This window comes from Phyllosticta capitalensis (assembly GCF_038381095.1).
Source record: "Phyllosticta capitalensis strain CBS 128856 chromosome Unknown BKA78scaffold_4, whole genome shotgun sequence".
NCBI lineage: Eukaryota > Fungi > Ascomycota > Dothideomycetes > Botryosphaeriales > Phyllostictaceae > Phyllosticta > Phyllosticta capitalensis.
In genome coordinates, this window is record NW_027117442.1 from 2,477,638 (window position 1) to 2,499,705 (window position 22,068).

At 53.7% G+C, this 22,068-nt stretch overlaps 10 protein-coding genes across 10 annotated transcripts; 4 read left to right on the forward strand and 6 right to left on the reverse strand.

The window, feature by feature from the left end:
• Nucleotides 1–154: 154 nt before the first annotated feature.
• BKA78DRAFT_312563 (ubiquitin-conjugating enzyme E2 variant 2) lies at nucleotides 155–1,247 on the reverse strand. Its single transcript, XM_066888315.1, has 4 exons — nucleotides 829–1,247; nucleotides 652–777; nucleotides 520–599; nucleotides 155–469 (listed from the first exon to the last, which is right to left on the reverse strand). Exons 1-4 carry the CDS (start codon nucleotides 979–981, stop codon nucleotides 406–408), a joined length of 423 nt encoding a protein of 140 aa, XP_066745837.1. The 5' UTR covers nucleotides 982–1,247; the 3' UTR covers nucleotides 155–405.
• Nucleotides 1,248–1,266: 19 nt separating this feature from the next.
• BKA78DRAFT_266219 (uncharacterized protein) lies at nucleotides 1,267–6,861 on the forward strand. The gene is made up of 7 exons (XM_066885465.1): nucleotides 1,267–1,432; nucleotides 1,489–1,555; nucleotides 1,612–1,785; nucleotides 1,841–2,047; nucleotides 2,099–2,187; nucleotides 2,237–4,675; nucleotides 4,722–6,861. The coding sequence occupies exons 1-7, from the start codon at nucleotides 1,355–1,357 to the stop codon at nucleotides 6,738–6,740; spliced, it is 5,073 nt and encodes a 1,690-aa protein (XP_066745838.1). The 5' UTR covers nucleotides 1,267–1,354; the 3' UTR covers nucleotides 6,741–6,861.
• BKA78DRAFT_343145 (uncharacterized protein) lies at nucleotides 6,862–8,154 on the reverse strand. The gene is made up of 2 exons (XM_066890412.1): nucleotides 7,095–8,154; nucleotides 6,862–7,046 (listed from the first exon to the last, which is right to left on the reverse strand). Exon 1 carries the CDS (start codon nucleotides 8,025–8,027, stop codon nucleotides 7,200–7,202), a length of 828 nt encoding a protein of 275 aa, XP_066745839.1. The 5' UTR covers nucleotides 8,028–8,154; the 3' UTR covers nucleotides 6,862–7,046; nucleotides 7,095–7,199.
• An 829-nt stretch (nucleotides 8,155–8,983) lies between these two features.
• On the forward strand, nucleotides 8,984–10,198 carry BKA78DRAFT_369058 (uncharacterized protein; the record flags this gene model as incomplete). The annotated part of the gene is made up of 2 exons (XM_066892652.1): nucleotides 8,984–9,216; nucleotides 9,253–10,198. The coding sequence occupies 2 exons, from the start codon at nucleotides 8,984–8,986 to the stop codon at nucleotides 10,067–10,069; spliced, it is 1,050 nt and encodes a 349-aa protein (XP_066745840.1). The 3' UTR covers nucleotides 10,070–10,198.
• A 353-nt stretch (nucleotides 10,199–10,551) lies between these two features.
• On the reverse strand, nucleotides 10,552–12,429 carry BKA78DRAFT_124411 (uncharacterized protein). The gene is made up of 4 exons (XM_066882491.1): nucleotides 11,912–12,429; nucleotides 11,456–11,862; nucleotides 11,035–11,409; nucleotides 10,552–10,985 (listed from the first exon to the last, which is right to left on the reverse strand). The coding sequence occupies exons 1-4, from the start codon at nucleotides 11,986–11,988 to the stop codon at nucleotides 10,705–10,707; spliced, it is 1,140 nt and encodes a 379-aa protein (XP_066745841.1). The 5' UTR covers nucleotides 11,989–12,429; the 3' UTR covers nucleotides 10,552–10,704.
• Nucleotides 12,428–13,946, forward strand: BKA78DRAFT_124381 (XAP5, circadian clock regulator-domain-containing protein). Its single transcript, XM_066882490.1, has 3 exons — nucleotides 12,428–12,844; nucleotides 12,902–13,442; nucleotides 13,490–13,946. The coding sequence occupies exons 1-3, from the start codon at nucleotides 12,588–12,590 to the stop codon at nucleotides 13,850–13,852; spliced, it is 1,161 nt and encodes a 386-aa protein (XP_066745842.1). The 5' UTR covers nucleotides 12,428–12,587; the 3' UTR covers nucleotides 13,853–13,946.
• Nucleotides 13,947–14,039: 93 nt separating this feature from the next.
• Nucleotides 14,040–14,914, reverse strand: BKA78DRAFT_249147 (uncharacterized protein; the record flags this gene model as incomplete). The annotated part of the gene is made up of 2 exons (XM_066884446.1): nucleotides 14,040–14,747; nucleotides 14,813–14,914. 2 exons carry the CDS (start codon nucleotides 14,912–14,914, stop codon nucleotides 14,040–14,042), a joined length of 810 nt encoding a protein of 269 aa, XP_066745843.1.
• Nucleotides 14,915–15,523: 609 nt separating this feature from the next.
• Nucleotides 15,524–16,396, forward strand: BKA78DRAFT_250128 (HAD-like domain-containing protein; the record flags this gene model as incomplete). The annotated part of the gene is made up of 2 exons (XM_066884537.1): nucleotides 15,524–15,652; nucleotides 15,698–16,396. 2 exons carry the CDS (start codon nucleotides 15,524–15,526, stop codon nucleotides 16,394–16,396), a joined length of 828 nt encoding a protein of 275 aa, XP_066745844.1.
• Nucleotides 16,397–16,809: 413 nt separating this feature from the next.
• Nucleotides 16,810–19,545, reverse strand: BKA78DRAFT_124377 (heterokaryon incompatibility protein-domain-containing protein). Its single transcript, XM_066882489.1, has one exon. It carries the CDS (start codon nucleotides 19,377–19,379, stop codon nucleotides 17,223–17,225), a length of 2,157 nt encoding a protein of 718 aa, XP_066745845.1. The 5' UTR covers nucleotides 19,380–19,545; the 3' UTR covers nucleotides 16,810–17,222.
• A 376-nt stretch (nucleotides 19,546–19,921) lies between these two features.
• BKA78DRAFT_294997 (histidine phosphatase superfamily) lies at nucleotides 19,922–21,719 on the reverse strand (the record flags this gene model as incomplete). Its single annotated transcript, XM_066886422.1, has 4 exons — nucleotides 19,922–20,769; nucleotides 20,822–21,084; nucleotides 21,138–21,573; nucleotides 21,596–21,719. The coding sequence occupies 4 exons, from the start codon at nucleotides 21,717–21,719 to the stop codon at nucleotides 19,922–19,924; spliced, it is 1,671 nt and encodes a 556-aa protein (XP_066745846.1).
• Nucleotides 21,720–22,068: the final 349 nt, after the last annotated feature.

Genomic DNA, 22,068 nt, shown 5'->3' on the forward strand with positions numbered 1-22,068 from the left:
TGGCCTTGCAAAACTCATAGGGGTCGGATGGATGCGAATTTGATAAGCGGGAAAGCAGAGTGTCTTTGGTGCATTTCTGAGGGGTGGTCAATTTGCGCAGCCTCATGGCTACACTCTCAGAAGCTGGGAGCTTTCTTCAGCACGCAAAAGGCATTGGAGTTCTCAGATTCAGGCCGAAAGATTTGGGTCGCTTGCAAATAGAATTGCTGATCTAACTCCGCAGCCATGCAGAGCAAAGAGGTCATGTCGACTTCATGACGCTTATTCCGCCCAAAAAGATGTCTCCCAAAACCGCAAGATAAAATCTGTCTTCGACGACCAAACAAATAGGCGTTGGAAAGTTTTACCGACGCTCCAATCGCTCGTTCAAAAGTTCGCGCTTGAGGGGAACATGTTGCACCCGCTTCAAGAGTAAGAGGAGCCCTCAGGGGGCTGGGGAAGCTTCTTGTGCTGAGGAAGAGCCATGAACCTGAATCTGTAAGCAAGTCGTCCAGCATACATAGGGCGCATGCAGCCTACCTCCTCAATTCAATCAGGATGGTCTCCATGGTAAAGTCCCGCTTCCACTGTGCGAGACAGGGCAGCTTCGTCGGGTCGACCTGCGAATGTCTCAGTCTTGGTCCAGCTTGCCGTGTTTTTCCATTGTCCTACCTTTCCATTGCTCTGGTTCACACACGGCAGGTTGATCTTGGAGACGAATGTGACTTCCGGGGGCGTATCGGGGTACTGCTCGCCGCAGTGAATCTTGACGCTGTATATGCGGTTCTCGTGGACGCTCTGCTGGTTTGTTAGCCGCCATCGGGAGACACGGGCAAGGTTGCGACGAACGTGAGGAGGACCAAGAATTGTGCCGTTCCAGTTGGACATCAAAAGATCGTCGCCATTCTCCAGGCCGTATGAGCATGCTTCGGCGCCAAGACCCTTCTCGCCCTTCTCGAGCTCCTCCAGAAGGCGGAAATTCCTGGGGACTTTGGCACCCATGATTCAGCGGGGTAGACGGGCGTTTTTGAGGATGACGTAAGTGGTTTTGGAGGTCGGGCGCCGCGGAGGTTGGACGAAGCTGCAGAGGGGGTCTGCAACTCTTGAGGCTCGGCGAACGGAGAGAGGTGGTGGAGAGGATTGGGAGAGCGGTTCGAGCAAACAGAAACGACGAGCAGTTGCAGTGTACAACAACGGAGCAGGCGGGCGGGCGGTGAGGTGGACGTCAGGTTAGCGACAGGGGTCCTTCTTGGCAGGACTCGTCCACCCACCCCTTCACGTGCCTTGCCTCAACTGAAGCCACGCAAGCATCGCCAGCCCAACTTCAACGTTCGTTTCTGGCCTCCCTGATGCCGACAACAGCCTATTTTCGAGCATGACAGCGCAGATTCTCAGCTCCGAGCTGACCAATCTCATCCAGGATTCGAAGCGCAAGAATCCCGAGCTGCGAAATGTCCGTTTCCTTGGCCGCTTTCAACACCCTGGCGCAAGAGCTGACTGGGAACCCAGGCCGCCGACAAATCGCTCCAGGAACTGAAGGCGCTGCCTTCGACCTCTGAGGTCCAGCTAGCTGCCGGTTGGTACATACCAGCGCGTCAATGGCTCTACTACGCCGTGCTAATGCTCAACGAGACTTGGTGCGCCGGCCACAATTTATCGATCCCTTCATCAAAGCATGCACAACGCAAAATGCTAGATTTGCTGGCGCCGCCGTCGTCTGTCTGCAGCGACTCATTGTTATGAGTGCTGTTCCCCGTAGCAGACTCAGTGAAGTCCTCGATGGTTTCAAAGATTCAAGTCAATTGAGTAATTTCCAAACTCCTGTGACCATTAAGTCCCAACGAATCCTGACGTGCTCCAGGTTTGGATACCCAGTTGAAGATTCTCCAAGCACTGCCTTCTTTGCTCCAAAACTACTCTGATGATATTAGAGGTGAATTGCTTTCGAGTGTGCTCCAAGTCTGTTCTTCATTGCAAACTGCAAAGAACCCTGCTATTGGTGGCACTGCTGCTGCCACGCTTCAGCAACTCGTCATCTCAACATTTGAAAAAGTGGTCACAGAAGACGGTAAGTTGAAGTTCGCGAGGGCCCAGTCTCACGAATCTGACAGACTAGCAGAAAGACAATTGGAAATACCGACAGTGGCAGAAGTGCCCGGTGAAAGTGGTCCAATCGTCGTCCGTCCTGCTGCACATGATGCCTACAAGGTAAAGCTAAACACTTCAAGATACGTTGCGCATGCTTACTTTGCCTTAGGTCTTTCGTGATATCTGTCTCCTAACCGAGGGCAATAGACCTCAATCGATACGCTTCTCTCCCATCTCTCAGGCCTCGGGACTCGAGCTGATTGAGGCCGTCCTCAGTAATCATGGGAACCTCTTCTTGACTCACCCGGAACAAGGAAATGTGCTTCGCGTCCATCTGATGCCACTAGTCATCAAGGCCATGTCGGAGCGACTGACATTTCCCATTACGCTGCGTATCATGCGCGTTTTTAATTTGCTGCTCAGACAACATATCGCCATCTTGTCTTCCGAATGTGGCATGGCTCTAGGCTTGTTGAATCATATGCTTGATCCTGACGCTGCGACCCCTTGGAAACGCGCCATGTGCATGGAAATTTTCCGAAGCCTGTATTCGGATCCAAATCTCATTCTACAGGTTTATTCCCACTATGATGCCAGAGAAGACAGCAAGCCGGTAATTCGCGACAATCTGGCCATCTTTGTTCGCCTTTCAACGGAAAAGCCGGCCGTCATCGGTCTTGGTCAGCAGTCCACCGCTCCTGTCGGCGCCCCTGAGAACGATGCTCCGGCGGCGCAAGCTGCTCTGGAAGCCGGCGCTGTCGCGGGAATCATTGGCGGTGCTCCAAGCATTGCGAGTGTGCCAGGAATCAGTACGCAATGGAGCACTCTCAGGATTCCTTGCATGGACCACCTGGACAAGCAGGAGCCTCCGTCATTGCCCGAGACTTACATCTACAGCCTTGTTCTTGGCTGCATCAACAACTTTTCTGAAAGTCTTGCCAAGTTTATCCTTCCCTTGACCGTTCATAAGGAGAGTAAAAAGAAGACGAAAAAGACCGCCACCTCTCAAGAGCAGCCAGAGCCACAAACGCCCGAGGAAGAAAAGCCCAGGAGCCGAGTGGCTCGATCGCAATCTTTTCGCCGAAGGACTGTGCCGGTAAATCCCTTGGACCTTAAACACAACCCAGCGGAAGACGCAATCAAAATGAGCGCTGCCGCCATCAACGATTGTTGGCCAGCAGTGCTTGCAACTTGCTCGACTTTTCTGAATGCTGCTTTGGATGCCGACTACTACCACGATCTCGTTCGGTCTATTCAAAAGTTCACGCAGATTGCAGGCTTGCTGCGCCTTTCCACACCAAGAGATGCGTTTCTTACAACTCTTGGAAAGGCTGCTGTGCCTCCGACCATCTTTACTGCCACCCTCTCGACCCCAAAACCATCGGGTTCTGGAGCTGAGACGCCCACCGTTTTCAACAACAACAAAGGCTTGCTGAGCGTTGACAGCCTTGTGAGCCAGGGGTCAGAAAAGAATAGAGCATCGTCATCCGAGACGGGGATTCCGACTCTTAGCACGCGCAACCTTCTGTGTCTCAGAGCGCTTTTGAATCTTGCCATCGCTCTCGGCCCAACACTGGAGTGCGCATGGTCAATTATATTCGAGACGCTACAGCAAGCTGATATCATCATGGCCGCCGCCAACACTGGAAGCACTGGCCGTGATCGGCGAGGAAACCGACACGACGGAGGAACGCTCGCTCAAAGCATGGGATCGGAAGTTGCCGCTGTGCAAGCTGCTGCCTCGAGGCTGTTTGAGAGCACTGTCGACTTTCCCAACGACTCTTTCGTTCAGGTTCTCCGTGCATTGTGCACATTGCTCGAGGGCAAGCCGCGGGCGCAATCCACAGCCCCAGGGTCTTCTACTTCTACACCAATCACGGAAAGAAGGGAGAGCGGATTCGGTATCAACATGAAATCCGAACTCCACGTCCAAGATTATGTCTTTCCTCTCCACAAGATTGGCGACTTGGGGACGCTCAACGCCAACCGGCTGATTAGTTTTGATCCTAATGTCAGCGGGTGGACAGTCTTCATCAACACGCTGGTCTCTGTAGCGACAAGGGGATCAGTGAGCAGCTCGGTCCGCTTGCTGGCCATAGATGTGCTGAGCCGATTGGTTCAGGATGTTGCAAAGGAAGCCAAGAGCGAAGATCAAGAGTTGAAGAACGAGATTCATGAACGAATCCTGCAGGCTCTGCATCAGGTGGTCGGAACTCTCTACGAAGGCGCCAGTGGCCCCGAAGACGAGCTTGACGAGACAGACATTGAGGTACACTTTGTCGTCCTAGACGCGCTCAAAGCGCTGCTCGAACAATTTGGAGATTCTCTTGCCGTTGGATGGAACTTGGTGTTCCTTCTTTCAAGAAGTGTCTTCACTTGTGCGCATTCTGGGAAACCCGAGGACCAATCTGGAGTGTCGATGATTGAGGATGCCAGCAAGGTCTCATCTGAAATGATTGCGACCAAGATCGGCAGACTCGCTTTTGGATCCGTCCAGCTCATATGTGGCGACTTTCTGACATCGATTCCCGATGACTCCATTTTGATGCTCTTAGATCTTCTTTACTTGTTCTGCGATCAGAAAGAGGACTTGAACATGTCTCTCACGGTATGTAAGCATCTTTCCCTTGCTCGGAGCACGACTGAAAAGCTAGACAATCACGTTCTTCTGGAACGTCTCGGATTACCTACGTGGCCGCGCGGATGCTGCCAAGATGGAGGAGCTTGCCACCAAGTCTGTCTCTGTTGACGATCCCGGAACTCTTATTCGAGAAGACGTCAAAGTACATTCGCTTCCCGCAGTGTGGCTTCACCTCCTTCTGCGAATAGCATCCGTCGCTCAAGATCGCCGGGCAGAGGTCAGGAACGGGACGCTTCATACTCTCCTGCGCATTTTCGACAATTATGGAGACCAGCTTACTCCAGCATCGTGGCATCTTTGCCTCCGTGCCATCATCTTCCACTTGTTGCATTCAAACATCAAGGACCAAAAGGAACTCCATTCCGCATCACCAATTCCGGACCCCGAGGAAATCAAGGGCTGGGTTGAAACGACAAGAATCATCCTCAATGGCTTGGTCAAGCTTTTTTCGCACTACCAGGAGAATATACTCCAGGCTCCTCAATTTTCACAACTCTGGGGAACCATGTTCGAGCACTTTAGGACCTACTTGACTTGTGGGTCGCAAGCTGTCAATGCTGTTACCTATGGAGCTGTGGCCGGTCTTCTCGGGAAAGTTGATTCCGCCGACCAGGTTGGAGAAGCTGCAATCAGGCAGGCCAGCCAAATCTGGCTGGACGACTTTCCCGTCGGCCGGTCAATCACGCCGTCTGATCCAGAGAATGTCGACGCATTTTTGGCTTACGTGCATTGCTTCAAGGAAGTATACCGGCTATTTGGCCAGAAGCTCAGCGTCGATGATTTGTACAAGGCCGCGTCAAATCTTCGGCGGTGTGTTGCAGAGGAAGAGAGTACGATGTATTCCTCAGACAAAGATCTATTGACTGCGCTTCAAAAGCAAGTCCTCGAGAGTATCCAGATGATCAAAACTGACTTGGATGGGGCTCCCACTGTCGTGGTCAAGTGCTTGGCCAAACTGATTGCCTTCCCTTTCGAGCCCCCTGAGCATTCAGGCGGGAACACTTTTGTCGCTGTGTCAAAGGCATCGATGGACAGACTCCAGACGGTGGTGGACCAGCACATTGGAAAGTCTGAGCTGTTCACTCAGGGCGCGTTGCTTGCTTCGCTGCAAAGCCTCGCCATTCCCGTTCGCCTCAAATACGCGTGGAAGACTCAGGGCAAAGCACCTCCCATTTGGCAAAGAGCAACCACAACAGCGCTCAACATTCTCGGGCCTGCTCTTGCTAACGCCGAGAGACTATCCATTGCATCGGATCACCTCATTCCCATCTGGGCAACAACGGCTTCCATCGCCGATGGCATCGCACGCGCCGACCTCACAGCCGCCACAGCCAACACGCCCATCCTCGATGACGAAGCCTTCGACATCAAATCGCTCACCGCGCTGCGCAACATCATCACCCCGCGCCTTGGAGCTGCGTACATCCCATCCACCACGCGCACAGCCTACGCCCTCTCCCTCTTCACCACATCTCTCATTCACTCTCCTTCCATCTCTGATCTTCCCCCTCGAGCCAAGCTCGAATCTGGCGCCGACCCCCTCGCCGACCTGTACCGGCCCCGCCACGGCCGCACATTCGATCCCGCCCCGACGCCGCGCATCCGCATGGCCTACGTCTGTCTTCGCGAGCTGCTCGCCCTCGTCGCCAAGTCGGACGCCTCGCCTGAGCGCGTCGCGCTCGCCCAAGCAGCTGCGCCCTTCCTGCTGTTGCGGGCGGGTCTCGTGTTGAAGGGCTACGTCGCCGACCAGCCGTTGAGAGGGCGCTTGCCGCTGCCAGACAGCCAGCGGAGCGAACTGCTCTTCTTCGCAAAGGAACTAAGGGCGTTGGTAGCAGACGAGGGAGCATTTGGCGAGGTGGAACAAAGGGGCGCCGTTGCAGACACAAAAGCATTGGAGAAGCAGCATTTGAAGGTGTTGTATCCGTTGATCGTCAAGGCCGTCGGCGTTGCAGGCAGAGACGGCGAGGTGCTGGCGGCATTGCGGAGGTTGTTGGAGGCCGTCCCGGTTAATGGTTTTGCTGGCTTTGAATAAGTAGGATGGCATGGGCAGAGGATGTGTGCATTGGATAGTCAGTGCATGATGGATGGATGGGTATGTAGACAGGGCTGCATGAGCATGTATCTTTTCTCGCAATTCATTGTTCATTGAGTCGAGGGCTGCTTCACTACTATACATGCCTCGAATTTCCACCACCTGTGATTGACGTTCGGTAAACCCTCAACTCCAGTAGGCCTGCAATAGGCCTTCAACCCGATCTTGTATTTCAACAGTGTGCTGCGCGTGAATGACGGGGAGTGATCGCGCACACGCGCAAAGGAGATGTGCTCGTAGAGAAGACTAAAGACAGTAAGCATTGCGCGTGCGCAGGGAGTCATCGTAACATACCAGTAAAGCACTTGAGAAAATGCGGCCGCGAATTAGACCAAGTCGGAACGAAGCGTCCGAGGAGTGCTCGCGCGCACGAGACGCAACAGACGGATCTTGTGCGCATCATGCATACGGTGGGTATTGCTTCGGAGTTTTGAACTCGGGAGTCAGGGCGATGCGGATCATCTGCTGCAGCTTCTTCGGCGGAAAAGTGCCGGGCTCGTTGAGCGCTTCCAAGTATTGCCTTCTGTTGTCGATCCAAGGGCAACGCTTTCCGAGCTGTCCCGGGTCTATAGAGGTGGGGAGGCGGACGACACTGTCATACGAGTTGCGATCGTTGTCCCGGAAGTGCCACATCTTGAGCGCCAGCTCTTGCCAGAACTCGATGGGCGCGTTGCACGGGTTGCCGTCCTCCAAGTCCCTGGTTTCATCGAGCCAAGGCCTGCAGCCGTGCAGAGACCAGACGTCCAGGAAGAGGCGGCGGAGCTTTGAGTTGGGTGGAAGGTTGTCCCACAGCAAGCCCACGTTGGTCTGGAAGGCCGGGAAGTAGCTGCGAACACTGTAGCTAAGCCCGTCGATGATGAAATCCATAATTTTGTTCTGAAAATCGCGAGCGAGGATCTTCTCGGCGAAGATGTAGCAGAGGAACAGGAAGTCTCCGTGAAGCTGCGTTTGCACTTTGCCCTCTGGGTCCTCGAATTCCAGTAGCTTGTCATTGGGAAGGATGATGCACTTGCTCGTGTAAAGGTACCGTACGAACATTGCGAAGACGGCGGGATGGTCCTCTGGAAGATCAATCTTGTGCTGACGCGCCTCTTTCCAATTGTACGTCGCATGGCCTTGCTTGAGGCATGCCTGAAAGAACTTCGAGTTCTGCGAGAGCAGCATCTCATGTACGACGAATTTGTCCTGGCCATCTCCGACGTATATGGTCGCCAGCTCGTCGTTCATGAGCTTCTGCTTGTTGAGTTCCGCAATCGAGATGTTGATCGCGTAACTCTGATAGTCGCTGAGGTCGTCAAGGTTGGTGAGACAGTCGTTCGAAACCGCAGCTCTAAGGTTGTTGATAGACGCTGCCCTGGTCCAAAGTTAATACTAAATCGGAAAGATTTGGAAAGGTGCTCACACCTTGACAGAAGATCATTAGAGATCTGCCCAGCCTTCTCGCTGAGACCGAGAGTGAGCAGTGACAGTTTGGCCCTGTTCCATAGTTAAGCACTAATCAGACTCTCGTTGGGACGTTCATACCTCAAGCCAGAGCTGGTTCTCTTCAAGCTGTTTGGTTGATCATCTACCGGCTCCTCACTCTGTGGAGCTCTGTCACGGCTAGAGGCTGGAGAGGAAGCCATTGTGGATGAGTGAGAATAGTGGTGGACGGTTACGCTGAGTCGTCGTAGCCAGAACGCTGAGTCGTCACGGTTTGGACGCTGAGTCGTCGAGGCTCAAGTACGCTGAGTCGCGTATGTGGTGGCTAGATAGGTAGAGGAGGTGGTAAAGGTGGAGCTCGGCGGCCCACAAAGTTAAGAAGCAGCTGTTTATAACGGACTATACGCACGGACCTCCAACACCTGATGGGGTGAAGGGTCGTGAAGTGAATGTTCGCAGAGCTAGGCCAGATTTGGCATCACATGGTCGGCGAGTGTCCGGCCGGAGTCGAACAAGTCCAGAGCCGTTGCTGCGTCGCGTCAGAATCACCCGGCCGGCCATAGAAACAAACACCACTCACCCTTACTCTCCATCGACCTTACACCTCCCACCTTCCTCGAAATTCTTCAACCGCCTTGGATCATCAGCACCGGCTGCAGCTGTCAACAACAAATGTAAGCATGTTTCTTCTCAATATCGATGACCCAGGATGGTACTGACCTATCCCAGGAACTAGAAAAAGACCGGAAGCCATCGTCGAAATGTCTTGGGAGCCAGCCAACCCTGAGTCGCCCTCGGCTTGGGGTACTTGGGGGGGCCATTTGAGTGACAGTGAAGATGCCTTTGGAGGAAGGCCTAGAAGTCGTCGCTCCAGCTCCACCAAAAGCCCGAGGGCGTACATCTGTGGATGCAGCATGAGCCGCAACAAATGCTGGTGCGGTAACGACACCCACCACCGATCGGAGCTTCAGCACCGCATGGCCTTCATCAAAGCGTGAGTATTGACTCTTCTCCCACTGCTGGCGCACAGGCTGACTTACAGCAAAAGCCTCGACAATGGACTGATGATCACCGTTGTTGTTGGAGGCGAAGACAGCCCGAGGACTTTCAACATTCACGAAACGCTCCTACGATCGACCTCGCCCTTTTGCGACAAAGCTCTCAGTGGTGATTGGAAGGAATCAAAGGACAAGAAGATCAACCTGCCAGATGAGGACCCGATGATTTTCGACGTGTACCAGAAGTGGCTCATGCTCGACAAGATACTCATCGGCTCGCAAGGCCAATCTCCGCTGGAAGCGATCAAGGACTCTGAGGTCATATGGGACTCCCCAACTGATTCCGACTCCGACTCCGACTCTGAGTCCGACTCCAAGTTCGAGCCCGAGAAAGATTCTGAACCAGAGCCTGAGTCTGAATCAGAGCCCGAATCTTCCTCAAGCGTCATATTCAAGATCCTCCTTGGATGCTACGTCCTCGGAGATCACCTCTTGGACACTAACTTCAAGAACACCATCATCGACACTGTCACTTCATTGATTGAAGCTGAACAGTACCCTACTGAGTGGATCAGCGTCTTGCCGCAGAAGCTTCCCGAATCCTCGGGCCTCAGGCGCCTTTTCGAAGACGTTTGGGTGGACCTCGCGGAAGGCGACTGGATCGAGCAGAACGTTTCGAACAACATGGACGAAACGGTAGATTTCCTTGTGCATCTTACCAAAAAAGTCCTAGACGCTCGTTCCGTGTCCAGCGAACATCGTTGGGTTCCAGAAGGTTGCCGCTGCAAGTATTACGACAAAGCGCTCGAAGAAGAGCGGGACCCTCCACGAGCTCCACCACACTGGTAAATGGACAGCCAGACAACATGACCGGTGCCAATCAACCCACAGGTTCTTTCGAGGAATCGGGCACGACATCCAAAAACGGCGACAGACAGGATCAACGACAGGAAGGATTTCAGAAATTGGGAACATTGGAGGAGCGTGCGATGAGAACACACTGCTGACCTCGAGGGGCTTTGAGAGTCGATGATGACTCCCTGTTGCTCGGAGGCTCTTTCGAAATACTCGGGTCGGACAAACAAAAATTGGCGATAGACAGGAAAGACGGCAGAAATTGAGACTTGGATCAAAGGGACTTGAATAGAGGCATACTGGGAGCAGCCAGTCTGGTGCATTAGCTATAGCTGCATGAGTCTCTTACATATTTTGCTCCCTGTACATGTGCAAGAGGATGGTGTAGCTCTCGAAACGAAGTGCGTATGTGGGCCTAAGGTTCATAAGTTGAATCTCTGCTGGTTCTTGCCCAGCCACTGCGCCAAAAAGATCACCCACCGCGATACGGCTTCGTTGGTTCCTTCCTTTGAGACGAAAGAGCGCAGGATGACAAGAAGTCGGGTGTCGGACAATGTTTCCCACCGCGAAAGCAAGACCAGTCGCAATTCTCCGAGTAAGCGTGAACGGGGACCGCAGCGTGCGCACAGCTAACCCATACGACTGCCGGGAACACGAGAGGGCCAAGCGCCTCGGGAACTTCCAACGGGAGCCTGTTTGCCTGCACGCATACCAGCACTCATACCGTAACCGACCGCGCCGGGTCCCGCAAAAGTATTCGGATGTATTGCACTCAATGGCTGCCTTCCTGCTGGTGTGTTCTGGGAACCTCCAATCCCAGCTCCTCTGAATCCCGGGGTTGGATTGTAGACGCTTGTTTCGCCAAGGCGCGTTCGATGCTGGGATGGAGTCACGTTTGCTCCAGCTTGCTCTGTCTAAATATCAGTTGGCGGGTCTTAGTCAAATGAAGCTAGACCTACGCCTAAGAAAACGGCTGGCATGGCCTTGGCTCGGCCAAGCGTTGGAATTTTGGCTGGGCCTGATAGCTTCGCCATCTCCACCGGATCCATTGCTCCGCTGTCGACTGTGCATACCGCTGGTGGCATCGTGCCCCGGGTAGAATCCTGCTGGGCCAGGGCGTCCGCCGACTCTGTCGACAAATCTCTCGGCGGTGACAGACTGTAGAGTTGCCTCTGCGTCTTCGGAGGCTGCCGTGGCAACTTGTCCAGACAAGACCTGGGCTTTGAGTTGGTTGTAGACCTTTTGCAGGTTTGCCTGGCTCCTGGCCTTTTCACGAAAGGCCTCTGCGATCTTGTGGTTTTCGTCCTCAAGCCTCTTCTTCTCCAGACTGACGGCTGGGCTCGTGTTAGCGCATCGACACCATGAAGCTGAGCTGCTTACCTTGTAGTTTGTCTCGGAGGTTGCCAATTTCGGTGTTTGCGTCGTGCACGACCTTGTCCATCTGCGAATTGAGGCCAGAGTACTTTTCCGTCAGACTTTTGGCGAGAAATTCTTGGTACATGCTGGTAACATTAGCATCTTCTTTGAGCCTGAAGCCTTCTAGAGCAAACATTTCTTGGGTCGTCTGGTAGCTGTAAAATGCGAGGCCGCGTCCAGCACACTCCATGATTACAGTCGGACTGAGGCCGCTAAGAACGCTTGTTTTGTAGTCTTCCGAAGGATCGAGACGGGTTTCGACGGCATCATCAGGATTTGGAAGATGGGTGTCGCAGGCAGGGCATATTCGTATCTGCGCATCTGGTCTTGAGAGGCCAAGGTCGTTGGAACAAGCGATGCAGAAGATATGACTGCTCAAAGAGTCAGGAACAGCTTGAGAAAGATCCACAGAGAGCGCACCTGCAGGTGGTAACCACTGCGCGCTCACTGAGCTGGGTGCGACATTTGAGAGAGTTGCAGCGCAAGCTGAAGTCCATTGTGCGAGTGTCAGGCCGTGGAGTTGGAGAAAGTCGGCGTGAGACTTGAGGAATCCATGGAGCTTTCGTACGTCCCCGCTTTGGCCTTCAACACTGGGAAGGAACGAATCCATGGGGAAGCTGCGCGCCAGCAGTCATTTTGCAACCATCCACACACCATATTCCGACAAGCACCGGTCCATCATCCATCTCTTCACCATTTTGAGGGTCATTCATATCCGAGAGCCTGGATGCGCGAGCTTTCTAGGCATCATGAGGGTATTTTTGGACCTGGTCATTGCAGGATGAGTATTCTACGCTCTGATGTGATGTGGACCGGGGATCGATCTTTTAAAGGCCACAGGACGCGAGGTTTGGCACCAAACTTCATCCAGAAAACATCACGACAAGCCGATTTCAGCATTGTCAGGAATCCGGAAGATGTTGTAGAGGAGGACATCGTGCGACGTTCAAATTGGCAGCAACTACGCCAAGGCACTAGTCTTCGGCTTCGTTCCTAGTCGCCGATCTCAGCCCTACTAGCTCCTGTTCCGTTTCTATCTTGTCCGATCCACCAACCAAGAACATCTCCGCGACGCGTCTGCCGCGACAACATCACCATGGACCAGTCCAACCCTTCCTCAGCCAATGGCTCGCGGAGCTCCACGCCCAACCCAGCCGCCGGCTCTCGCTTTACCGCTCAATCTTCCACCGCCGAGGATCTCCTCAAGACCCAAACAGTCGGTCTGGTACAGCTCTCCGACTTTCGCAAGCGCCGCGCCGAGGCCCTCGATCTTAAGGACAGAGAGAGACAGGAGCAGGCTCTTGGAAAGTCTGGATCTCATCCAGCATCTGGCGTGAGCACGCCTGCTGAAGGGTAAGTTTGGTGTTGTACTATTCTGCCGCCGTTCCTGAGCTAATTGGAAAAGTACAGTGAACCTGCGCCTCGACCTGCCAAGAAGAAAAAGAAGAACATTGCCAAGGGGAAGCTCTCTTTCGGGATAGACGAGGAAGAAGATGATACGAATGCATCTACCGGAGCTACACCGCGATCAACCACGCCAGCTGAAAAGGTTGCAAAGAGCGGGTCTGAAAAGGAAGACGACAAGGAGGCAGTCGTGCCGAAGAGGAAGCTTGGACCAAACAGCAACGTCGCATTCACACCCAAGGTCATGACCAAGAATGCCTTATTGCGGGAAGCCCAGCAGCGCGAGCAGTTGCGCAAGGAGTTCCTGGTCATGCAAGATTCTGTCAAGGCCACCGAATTCGTGATCCCTTTCGTCTTTTACGATGGCACGAATATACCTGGAGGCAAGTGCAAGGTGAAGAAGGGCGACCATGTATGGCTGTTCCTGGACAAGGCACGAAAGGTTGGCGCAGAATTGGGCGTCGGCGGAGACAAGAGCCGAAGGGAATGGGCAAGGGTTGGAGTGGATGACTTGATGCTTGTGAGAGGAGAGATTATTATTCCTCAGGTCAGTACCTCCGCTTTAATCGAATTGTAGAAAACTAATATATGCAGCACTATGAGTTCTACTATTTCATGGTCAACAAGGCGGTGGGATTCGATGGGCCCATCTTCAGCCACTCTGCAGAGCCCACGGCCGCAACACCAGCACCTGCGAAAGAGGAAGATGTTGACCCCGCTACCTATGACCCGCTGGCCCAAAAGGAGAAGAAGAAGGACAAAGGCGTCACAGCAGAAGATGCGTCTCTAGAAGGCTTTGATGATGATCCTACTATCACCAAGGTCGTCGACCGGAGGTGGTATGAGCGGAACAAGCACATATATCCTGCCAGCATCTGGGAGGAATACGATCCGAACAAGGACTACTCCAAGAACGTCCGCAAAGATCAGGAGGGCAATTCGTTTTTCTTCACTTGAGAACGGTCTATCCCTTTCTAAGACCAAGAGCCTGCAGGCATGGCATGAGTGTGGAACGAAAAAAGGGCTATCGCATAGAGGAACAGCAGCATCACGAGGATCTCAATTTGGAATTTGGGTAATAGAACGGACAGTCTCACGAAATTGAAAAGCTTGACGAGTGCTTTAACTTGTCTTATTTCTCCAACTACTGGTTCATCTGTATGCTGTAGTTGCCCGACTTCTCGTCCTTGACGAACTGGAAGCTATCCGTGCTCAGTCCAAAAGGCCTCAGAATGCCGTTTCCAAGATCCTTCAACTTGCCCATCATCTCGCCCATCTCCTTTTGCTTTGCCTCGTCCAGCCTCCGTGGCAAGGTCCGCAACGCCGCCTCTACGGCTTTCCTGTCCAACGGTGCAAGGTTCGGCATCGCCGCCAACGTCTTGTAGTCCTCCTCTGCACCCTGCAGCGACGCCCAACCGCCAACCTCTGAGCGCGCTTTTGCGCGTCGCAGCAACGCCTTGACGCGCAGCTTCTGCACGTCCTCTCTGCTGCGGCCGCTCCGCTGCAGCGCCTCGATCCGTTCTGCAGTCTCATCATCCACCTCTTCTACCTTCCCATCCGCGGTGCCGTTGCCCTTGTCCGTCTTGTCCTGCTCCTTGCCCGCGCCGACGGGCGGATCCACCCGGTCCAGGCATTCGAGCGCGCCCGACGCTGCCTCTACCGCTTCTTTCCACTCGCTGAGCTTTAGGTGGCATGCGGCGACGTTGGCGCGTAGTACGGCGATGTCGTAGTCGAGGTAGTTGGGGCACTTGGCCAGCGCGCGGCTGTATGCGCTGATGGCGTCGGAGTAAGCGGCGGAGCTGAAGAAAGTGTTGCCCTGTGTTTTTTGCGCTGCGGATTGGCTGAGGAGGTCCTGGGAAGAGCGAAAGAGTCAACAAGACTGTCTGAACGTGTGTTAGGGGGACAGGGTTTGCTTACAGCTTCTTCTTCGGGGGAGAAACGGAGGGGCTCGGTGTCGGCGTCGGGGGTTTCTTTAGACGACGCAGCGGGAGCAGCGGGGGTGTCGGTGGAGGATGACATGTTGGCCGAATTGATGTCTCTGATAGTGGTCGGTCGAGCGCTGAAATACGGATGAAGAGGCGGAGCAAGCTTAGGAAGTTCTAGGTGGACACGCGTTTTGCCAGGCGGTGTAAGAAGAGATCCACTTGCGTCATGGACGGAAATGTCCCGCTCTCCAAAAATTTCTGGCCGCTAAGAGCATAAGCGCAATTGAACTTCAGCCTTGACAATTTGTCTGCAAAACGAATACCATTGATCATCGTCTTCGCATGATGCATGAATTCCATGTCTCGGTCTATTCAACCTGCATGCCCTGCTGCTCAATCTATCCGATGATCGGCAAGCGCCCTTGACCCCGGCCCCCGCGCTCACCCCACGTCCCTGCAAATCTACTTTTGCGATCTGTTTACAATCCCACAACAACTTCGTCATTCACTTTCCGCCTTCGAAATATTAGACAGGTATGGAAAACTTGCGATCTTCAGCGCTTGAAGCTAATCTTTGCCCGCAGACTCAGTCAAAGATGGCTGCGCAAACTAGGTACGCCCGTATGCGTCATTCTCCGTAGCCGCCGACCTAACATGATTCTTCTTCTCAAGACTACCGGCCATCAAGGCCCTCCTCTTTGATATGGATGGAATGTTGATTGACACCGAGGACCTGTACACCATCTGCACGAACGAGGTGTTGAGGGAGTTTGGCAAGCCCGATCTGCCATGGAACATCAAGGCGCAGTTGCAGGGCAGACCAGGACCTGATGTGCGCGAAGCTCTCGACACCAGAATGTCCCCTTTCTGACTCAAGCAGGCCCAGCGTATCTTCCACCAATGGGCCCAGCTGCCCATCACCCCGGCCGAGTTCATGGAGAAGCAGACGGCTCTCCAGCGCAAGTACTTCCCTACGACGCAACCTCTTCCCGGCGTGCCAGACCTTCTCCGAACGCTCTCTACCGGCACAAACCCGCCCGTCGAAATCGCGCTTGCCACGTCATCCCACGCTGGCAACTTCAAGCTCAAAACGACTCATCTCCAGGACCTCTTCGCTGCCTTTGCTCCCGAACACCGCGTCCTCGGTGACGACAAGCGCATCGCACCCGGTCGCGGCAAGCCCGCACCCGATATCTACCTGCTGGCTCTCGAGACTATTAACTCGAAGCTGCGCGCCAAGGGAGAGCAAGAGATCAAGCCGGAGGAGTGCCTCGTGTTCGAGGACAGCGTACCGGGTGTCGAGGCGGGCCGCAGGGCTGGCATGCAAGTCTTGTGGTGCCCACACCCAGGACTGCTACAGGAATACAAGGGCCGTGAGCAAGAAGTGCTAGCAGGTCTGACCGGTGCGCACGTTGAGAGCGCGGAAGAGCTGGCACAGAGGGATCGCGAAGCCGGCGCCGGCAACGCTAGGAGAAAGGGTGCTCCCGGCGAGATTGGCGACGGCTGGGCTAGGCTTTTCACGACGATGGAGGGCTTTCCTTATGCGGATTACGGGATCCAGGTCAAGAAGAACTAGGTGTGCCAGATTTCCTTTGGATTTTTGGGCATAGTAATGGGTTCTGTCATTGATACCCTCCGTGATAAGAGTGGGCATAGAGGAAGAAAGAGAATTCAAGATATTGGAAAGATTTCCCATTGGCTCACTGAATGCTTCACAGAATCCTGGCGCTAGCCTAGTCAATCGTTGGTGAAAAAGCTGGTAAGTGGGAAGTCACCTTTGCTTTCAGGACTATCAAGAACAACGGAGCTGCTCAAGAATTGTCGACCCGCCCGCAAGTTATGTCGCATCATTCTTTTGGCCATGCCGCTGTGCTGCGCGACATGTTGAACCATGGTAGACATGTTGACTTCCCGACTTCCAACGGTCACAGCACCTAAGCCGTCTATCTGGCGACTCACTAGCAGTATATAAGAACACCGCCACCCCTAAATTTCACTCAATTTGCATTCAAACATTGGCAATTTCTTGGACTGCTCATTCCAGCGACTCCTTCATCTTTTCGGATCTGGGACTTTCAGACTCGAACATACACTTCCAATCTTTCAATACGCCCCTCAAAAATACAACTCTCGATATGGCCCCATTGACAACCGATCCTGATGCCATGTTCCGCGTCGGCTTCCTCGCTAAAGTCCATGCTATAAATCTAGTTAATCCCGTCCGGACCCGCAGTCGGCATTTTGATCGATGGGGAGCGAATTGGGTGAGCAGTGAGTGGTCCGACCTGCAAGTCCGAAAAGCGTGGACTTGGGCACCAGATGTTCGCTCTCAAAAGTCGAAAATCAGACTGACCGAGTGTCCAAAAATGTTCTCCGCATTCGCTACGTACTCGGCTCCTTATCTAGCAGATTTCAATCTCTTCCATTTCCCCTTCCTCGTCAAATGCGCGCTTGAAAAGAAGATCGGCATTGCCAACACGATCGTCAGAAGAAGTTTTGTATGCCATCATACCCAGTCTTGAAAATATCCTCGGGTTTGCGTGGCCATCCTCGAGACGTAAGATCAAGCAGAAATCGACGCCCCATGTGTTATGCAATACTTGAAAAATGTATACTTGAGCTTGAGACCCGTCCATAAAACAAGCTTGTTCAGAGTCTATGGCAAGGGCTGCTAAATCCTTTCCCAAAGTCTTGGAGTCGAAGCCGGGCTTGTATAGTTTCTTATCTTCTCTTAGTATGCAGAAAAGGATCTTGCTCCGTAAGACTAGCGTGCTGTGTTCTAAGAATCCAAAATGATTGTCTTTCGCGTAGACACACTGCGCCATCACAGTTTGTGCCAGAGGTGTGGTAGACGCCCTCAGGTGGTAATTGACACGGCACTGAAGCGAGGCCCACGACCATGTAGGTAGATTGAAGGGTCTGCTGAACTCTCTTTTGTAGGGTAAGGACTTATTCACATCATTTATGTGAGGATTGGGTCTCCCTAGCAGCGCCTCATCAGGATATGGGTTGATTCTCCATAATAGATCGTCGAACAGGGAATCCGACCAAAGACCTGCGAGATATTGTGATCCTTGACGAGCATGCTGGAACTGTTCAGCTATAGCCCCTAGAGCGGCCAATCGATCTCGAGGTTTAGTGATATTCAGCCTCGAGTAATCGGGGACAATGTGACGCCTCCACATGTACTGAATATCTGAGATGCTTTGGCAACTTTCAGTCTTTTCGGAACTCTGGAAAGACTCTTTTGCTTGAAGCCTTATTTTCAATTGTGTTGCCGGGAGGTACCACATTCTTTGGCGAAATTCTTCGTGAGGCGCTTCCATCCAGCTTCTTGTTGCGCTACCACATTCACACTTGACTTCGCAGGCGCACTGGTATGCAACCTCGCCCTCAGCAAAGAAAAGCACTCGGGGTGACACAAAGCGCTCTTGGTAGGTCCATACTCGTGTCAAAAGACCAAGATAATCAAACGGATTTCCATCCCAACCCGATCCTTTCCATAGGTAGTGGTGGCGACGAACACAGAGAGGGATGATGGATTTGCCAAACTGCAGATTCGCTACAATCCGACTCTCGTTTTTCATCGTGGTGTTTCGGAGGCCAGTTGTACTGTCATTCCCAAAGAGAGCTGCAAGAGTGACTTTGGCACCCCTATAAACGCTATACATTCTTCCTGCTTCTTTGCACCAGTCGTTCTCATCTCTTTGGATGATACAGATACTATCAATCCAAAGGTATTTTAACCCAAGGCCTCGGGTAAAAATGACGGCGTCGCGGAAAGTCTGTGGCAGTAGATCCCACGATATGTAATCCATATTTCTCTGAATAGTTTCGTGGGTGGTCATGCATTTTGGCTCATGGCCACCCCAGCAATAGCTTAGGGCGACGTATTCGTGTGGAGCCCCAGAAGAGAGGGAATTGTAGTCCCGTAGCTTGACGCCCAAGCCTGTTTCATCCGGAGCGACATCAATTAGTCGTGTAGGATTGGCTAAAATATCGTCGCACAGGTCATGTCGACGTGAGCAGTTTTGAATTTGGTCCTGGGCCCATGCAATTGACTGTCCCATGGAATCCTCTGGTGCAGTTGCTTGCTGGGCAGTGTTTCGTCTTGGCATAACATCATCGATGGGGGAGCTCGGAGCTTCGGATGGCACAAAAACATCGTAGCCAACAGATCTGTAAGGTTTGGTTTCTGAGGCCGACCAGCGACAGAGATATGCTTCTTGGTTGCGATTTTCACCATCGTCGACCGCATAAAAATCATCTGTGGCTTCTGGAACCAATCGTTCATGTTCAACTATCTCATTCAGGACGAGAAGTCTGGCTTTGCAGCAGCAGCAACGGCTTGCTTCTTCCTGGAGGGATTCCCGTGACGTATTCCATGGACCGACAAAAAAGAATTTGGATCTGCCGTCCCATTCGCACACGCGGCAGACTTTGTTTGACAAGCTCTTTTTGATTGTTGCTCCTTTTTCATCGAGCATGTGCGACAAATCAATAAGAGGGATATTCGGTTGGGGGTTTGGGCGCCAGGTCGGATTGTCGGTGCTCTCCATGATGTCGCCTCCCTCTGCTGACGACGGAGGAGTGTCAGCTGTTTTTGACGCGGGATGGTTTGGAGTAGCGACTTCCTGTGCAGATTGTCTAGGACATCGTCCATGGAGATGACTTGCGAGGTGGCAGGCGCTGGCAACGCAGCTGAGAGAGGGGCACAATCTTGCCCTAGTTCCAGGCTGAGCCAAGCAGTGAGATATATAAGGACAAACAGGGCCGCTGTCCAGGCCATTTGATCGGCAACGTCAGCCACACTTGTGGTCCGCAAGTAATCGCAGCGCCAAGGAAACAAGCGACCAACGAAAAAGTGACAACAAGGACGCGACATTATTGAGGATCATCCGATGCAACTTAAATCATGCAAATAAAACAAGATGACTTAAGGCCACTCCCTATACTCACGGCTGAGCAGCGCGCGGAGCTCAAAAGCAAAGGGCGGAATTAGCAACGGTAAAAAGAAGCATGAGCAAATTCAAACATCGCAATTTTCATGCCTTCGTCTAGTGTCTATTCGTACAGTCTACGAGCGGTGAAAGTGGTCCACTTATGCCTTGGTGCTGTTGCTGACGGGCACACCATTCCAGACGACGCCGTAAGGAGTGGCAGGGTAGTCGCCAAAGCAACTCCACTCATACTGCGCCTCCTCCAACTTGGTCGCCTGCGTCTCAAACCACGTGCCAAGCTCGCACCAGCCGTCATCGCGGTACTCGCACTCGGGGAAGCTGCGGTGCAGCGGCAGCGTGCGCTGATTGACGTTGAAGTGGATATACTTGGTTGGGCCGCCGGTGGTGTTGTAGAAGCTCGACGCAGGAGAGCCGGGACTGGGGCGCTTGGGCAAGACGGGGTGCGGCGCGTCGATGATTTCAATGTCGAGACGCGCAGCAAACGGCTCGAGGTGGCTGACGATGAGGGAGCGGTTGGCGGTGTAGTGCGTAGCCGGCATGAAGGGGGCAAACTGCTTGAAGCCAAACGCCGTCAGGAAACTCATGATGTCCGTGTCGTGGCTAAAGTCGAGGTTGAGCGCCTGGTCGAGCGGGAAGGTCGCCGTGTTGTTGTCCAGCGTGACGTTGACCTGGGCCGTCGGCGTGTCGATGAGGTGGTGTTGCAGGCGCGCCAGCAGCTCGACGACCCACGGGATGCCGACGGCGCGGCCCGTGGGCGACTGGAACGCGTTGTTGCCCGCAAAGTTGATGTCGATGCTGTACTCGTAGCCGACCCACTCCTCGTACGTGAAGAGGCCGCAGAATTGCGAGAAGCCCAGCCCAACCGTCTCGTAGGCGCAGAGCGTCTGCGCGTCGTACGTGTCGTCGACGGTCCAGTCCCAGCCCGAGATTTGCGAGCGGAAGCGCTCCGTCGCGTTGGCGAGGTAGATGCTCGCCCATTGCTCGGTGGCTACATCATAGTCAGGAGGTGATCAGACGGAGAGGGGTTCGGGATTGCCTACCGTTAGTGCCGCCGTAGCTGACCTCCAGGTTCGAGTTGGGGCAGTTATCGTAACCGGCCAAGCTGTTGTTGTAGCCGTCTTCCTCGATGATCAGCTCCAGCGTAGCATTCTGCGTCCAACCAAGTCCGAAGAATCCCGCAAGGAAGTACTCGGCCGACTGCGTCATGCGGTCCTCAGTCGTCGAGCGGACGACAATCTTGGACCCGTTGTTCGGGTACAAGTGGCCGTATTGGTAGTAGTGGAGCACACCGGAATCAAACAACCTGATAGCTGTCAACCTCGTGTTTTCCATGGACAAGGGGGCAGTTGAACGCACTCTTGATGCCCGAGCGGCACGAGCATCTCGTATCCCAGCTTGTACTCGTAGTCATTGAGGAAGGCCAAGTCGCCCGTGGCGTTGAAGGTGCCGGTCTTGTTTACAATCTTCTCGCCCAGCGTCGGCGAGTAGCTCTCCGGGTACCTGCTGCCATGCCTATGCAGCATGTGCAATTGGCTGATGTTGGTTCCGGGAGGCAGCGCATACTCGTCCACTCCGAAGCCGTCCGGGTTGGGGAAGTAGTGGCTCAGCTGGCCCATGAGCTGGAAGATGTTTGCATTTTCCTTGTTGCCGACAATGGGGACCTGCGTCTCGATTGGCTGGACGGGGATGTACGAGACGCCCGTGAATGGAGCTGGGTTGGTTTGCGCGAGGAACGGTGCGTCTCCAGTCTTGGTTGGGCCTGCGTCAGATGGATCAATTGATGGTTCGATTGCTGGAGGCACCGGATATTCAACCTGCGAAGAGCTCCGGGCTGGTCTGGAGATATTGGGGCACCTCGGTGGAGGAAGACGTCGCGGCGTTGGCAGCGTCGGCGTAGAGGCCGGCCGCGGCGGCGAAGAGGGCGCCCTTGGTGAGCATTTTCTCGCAGACAGCGCTTGTAAATATTAACGCCGAAGGTGTCGTCGGAGATGAGGCCTTGGGAGAGGAAATCCATCGTTCGCGTAGCGATTGCACCGCATATATATGCGGTCGAAAAGCACGTCCAACATGGTACAGGTACGAGTCGAGGTGCAGCGAGGAGTGGAGGAGCTTGGAGAGCTAATGGCAGCGCTTGGCACGTGGGTCGAAAGAGGGAGCGGGATGGAGTCGTGAAGTAGATCGAGGCAGCCGATTTTCCGGTGATGGCGGCATGTGGTGCGGATGGAGCGAGTCGAGTGGTTGGGTTCCTGAGAAGACAAGGGAACAAGCTTGCACAAGCTTTGTCAAG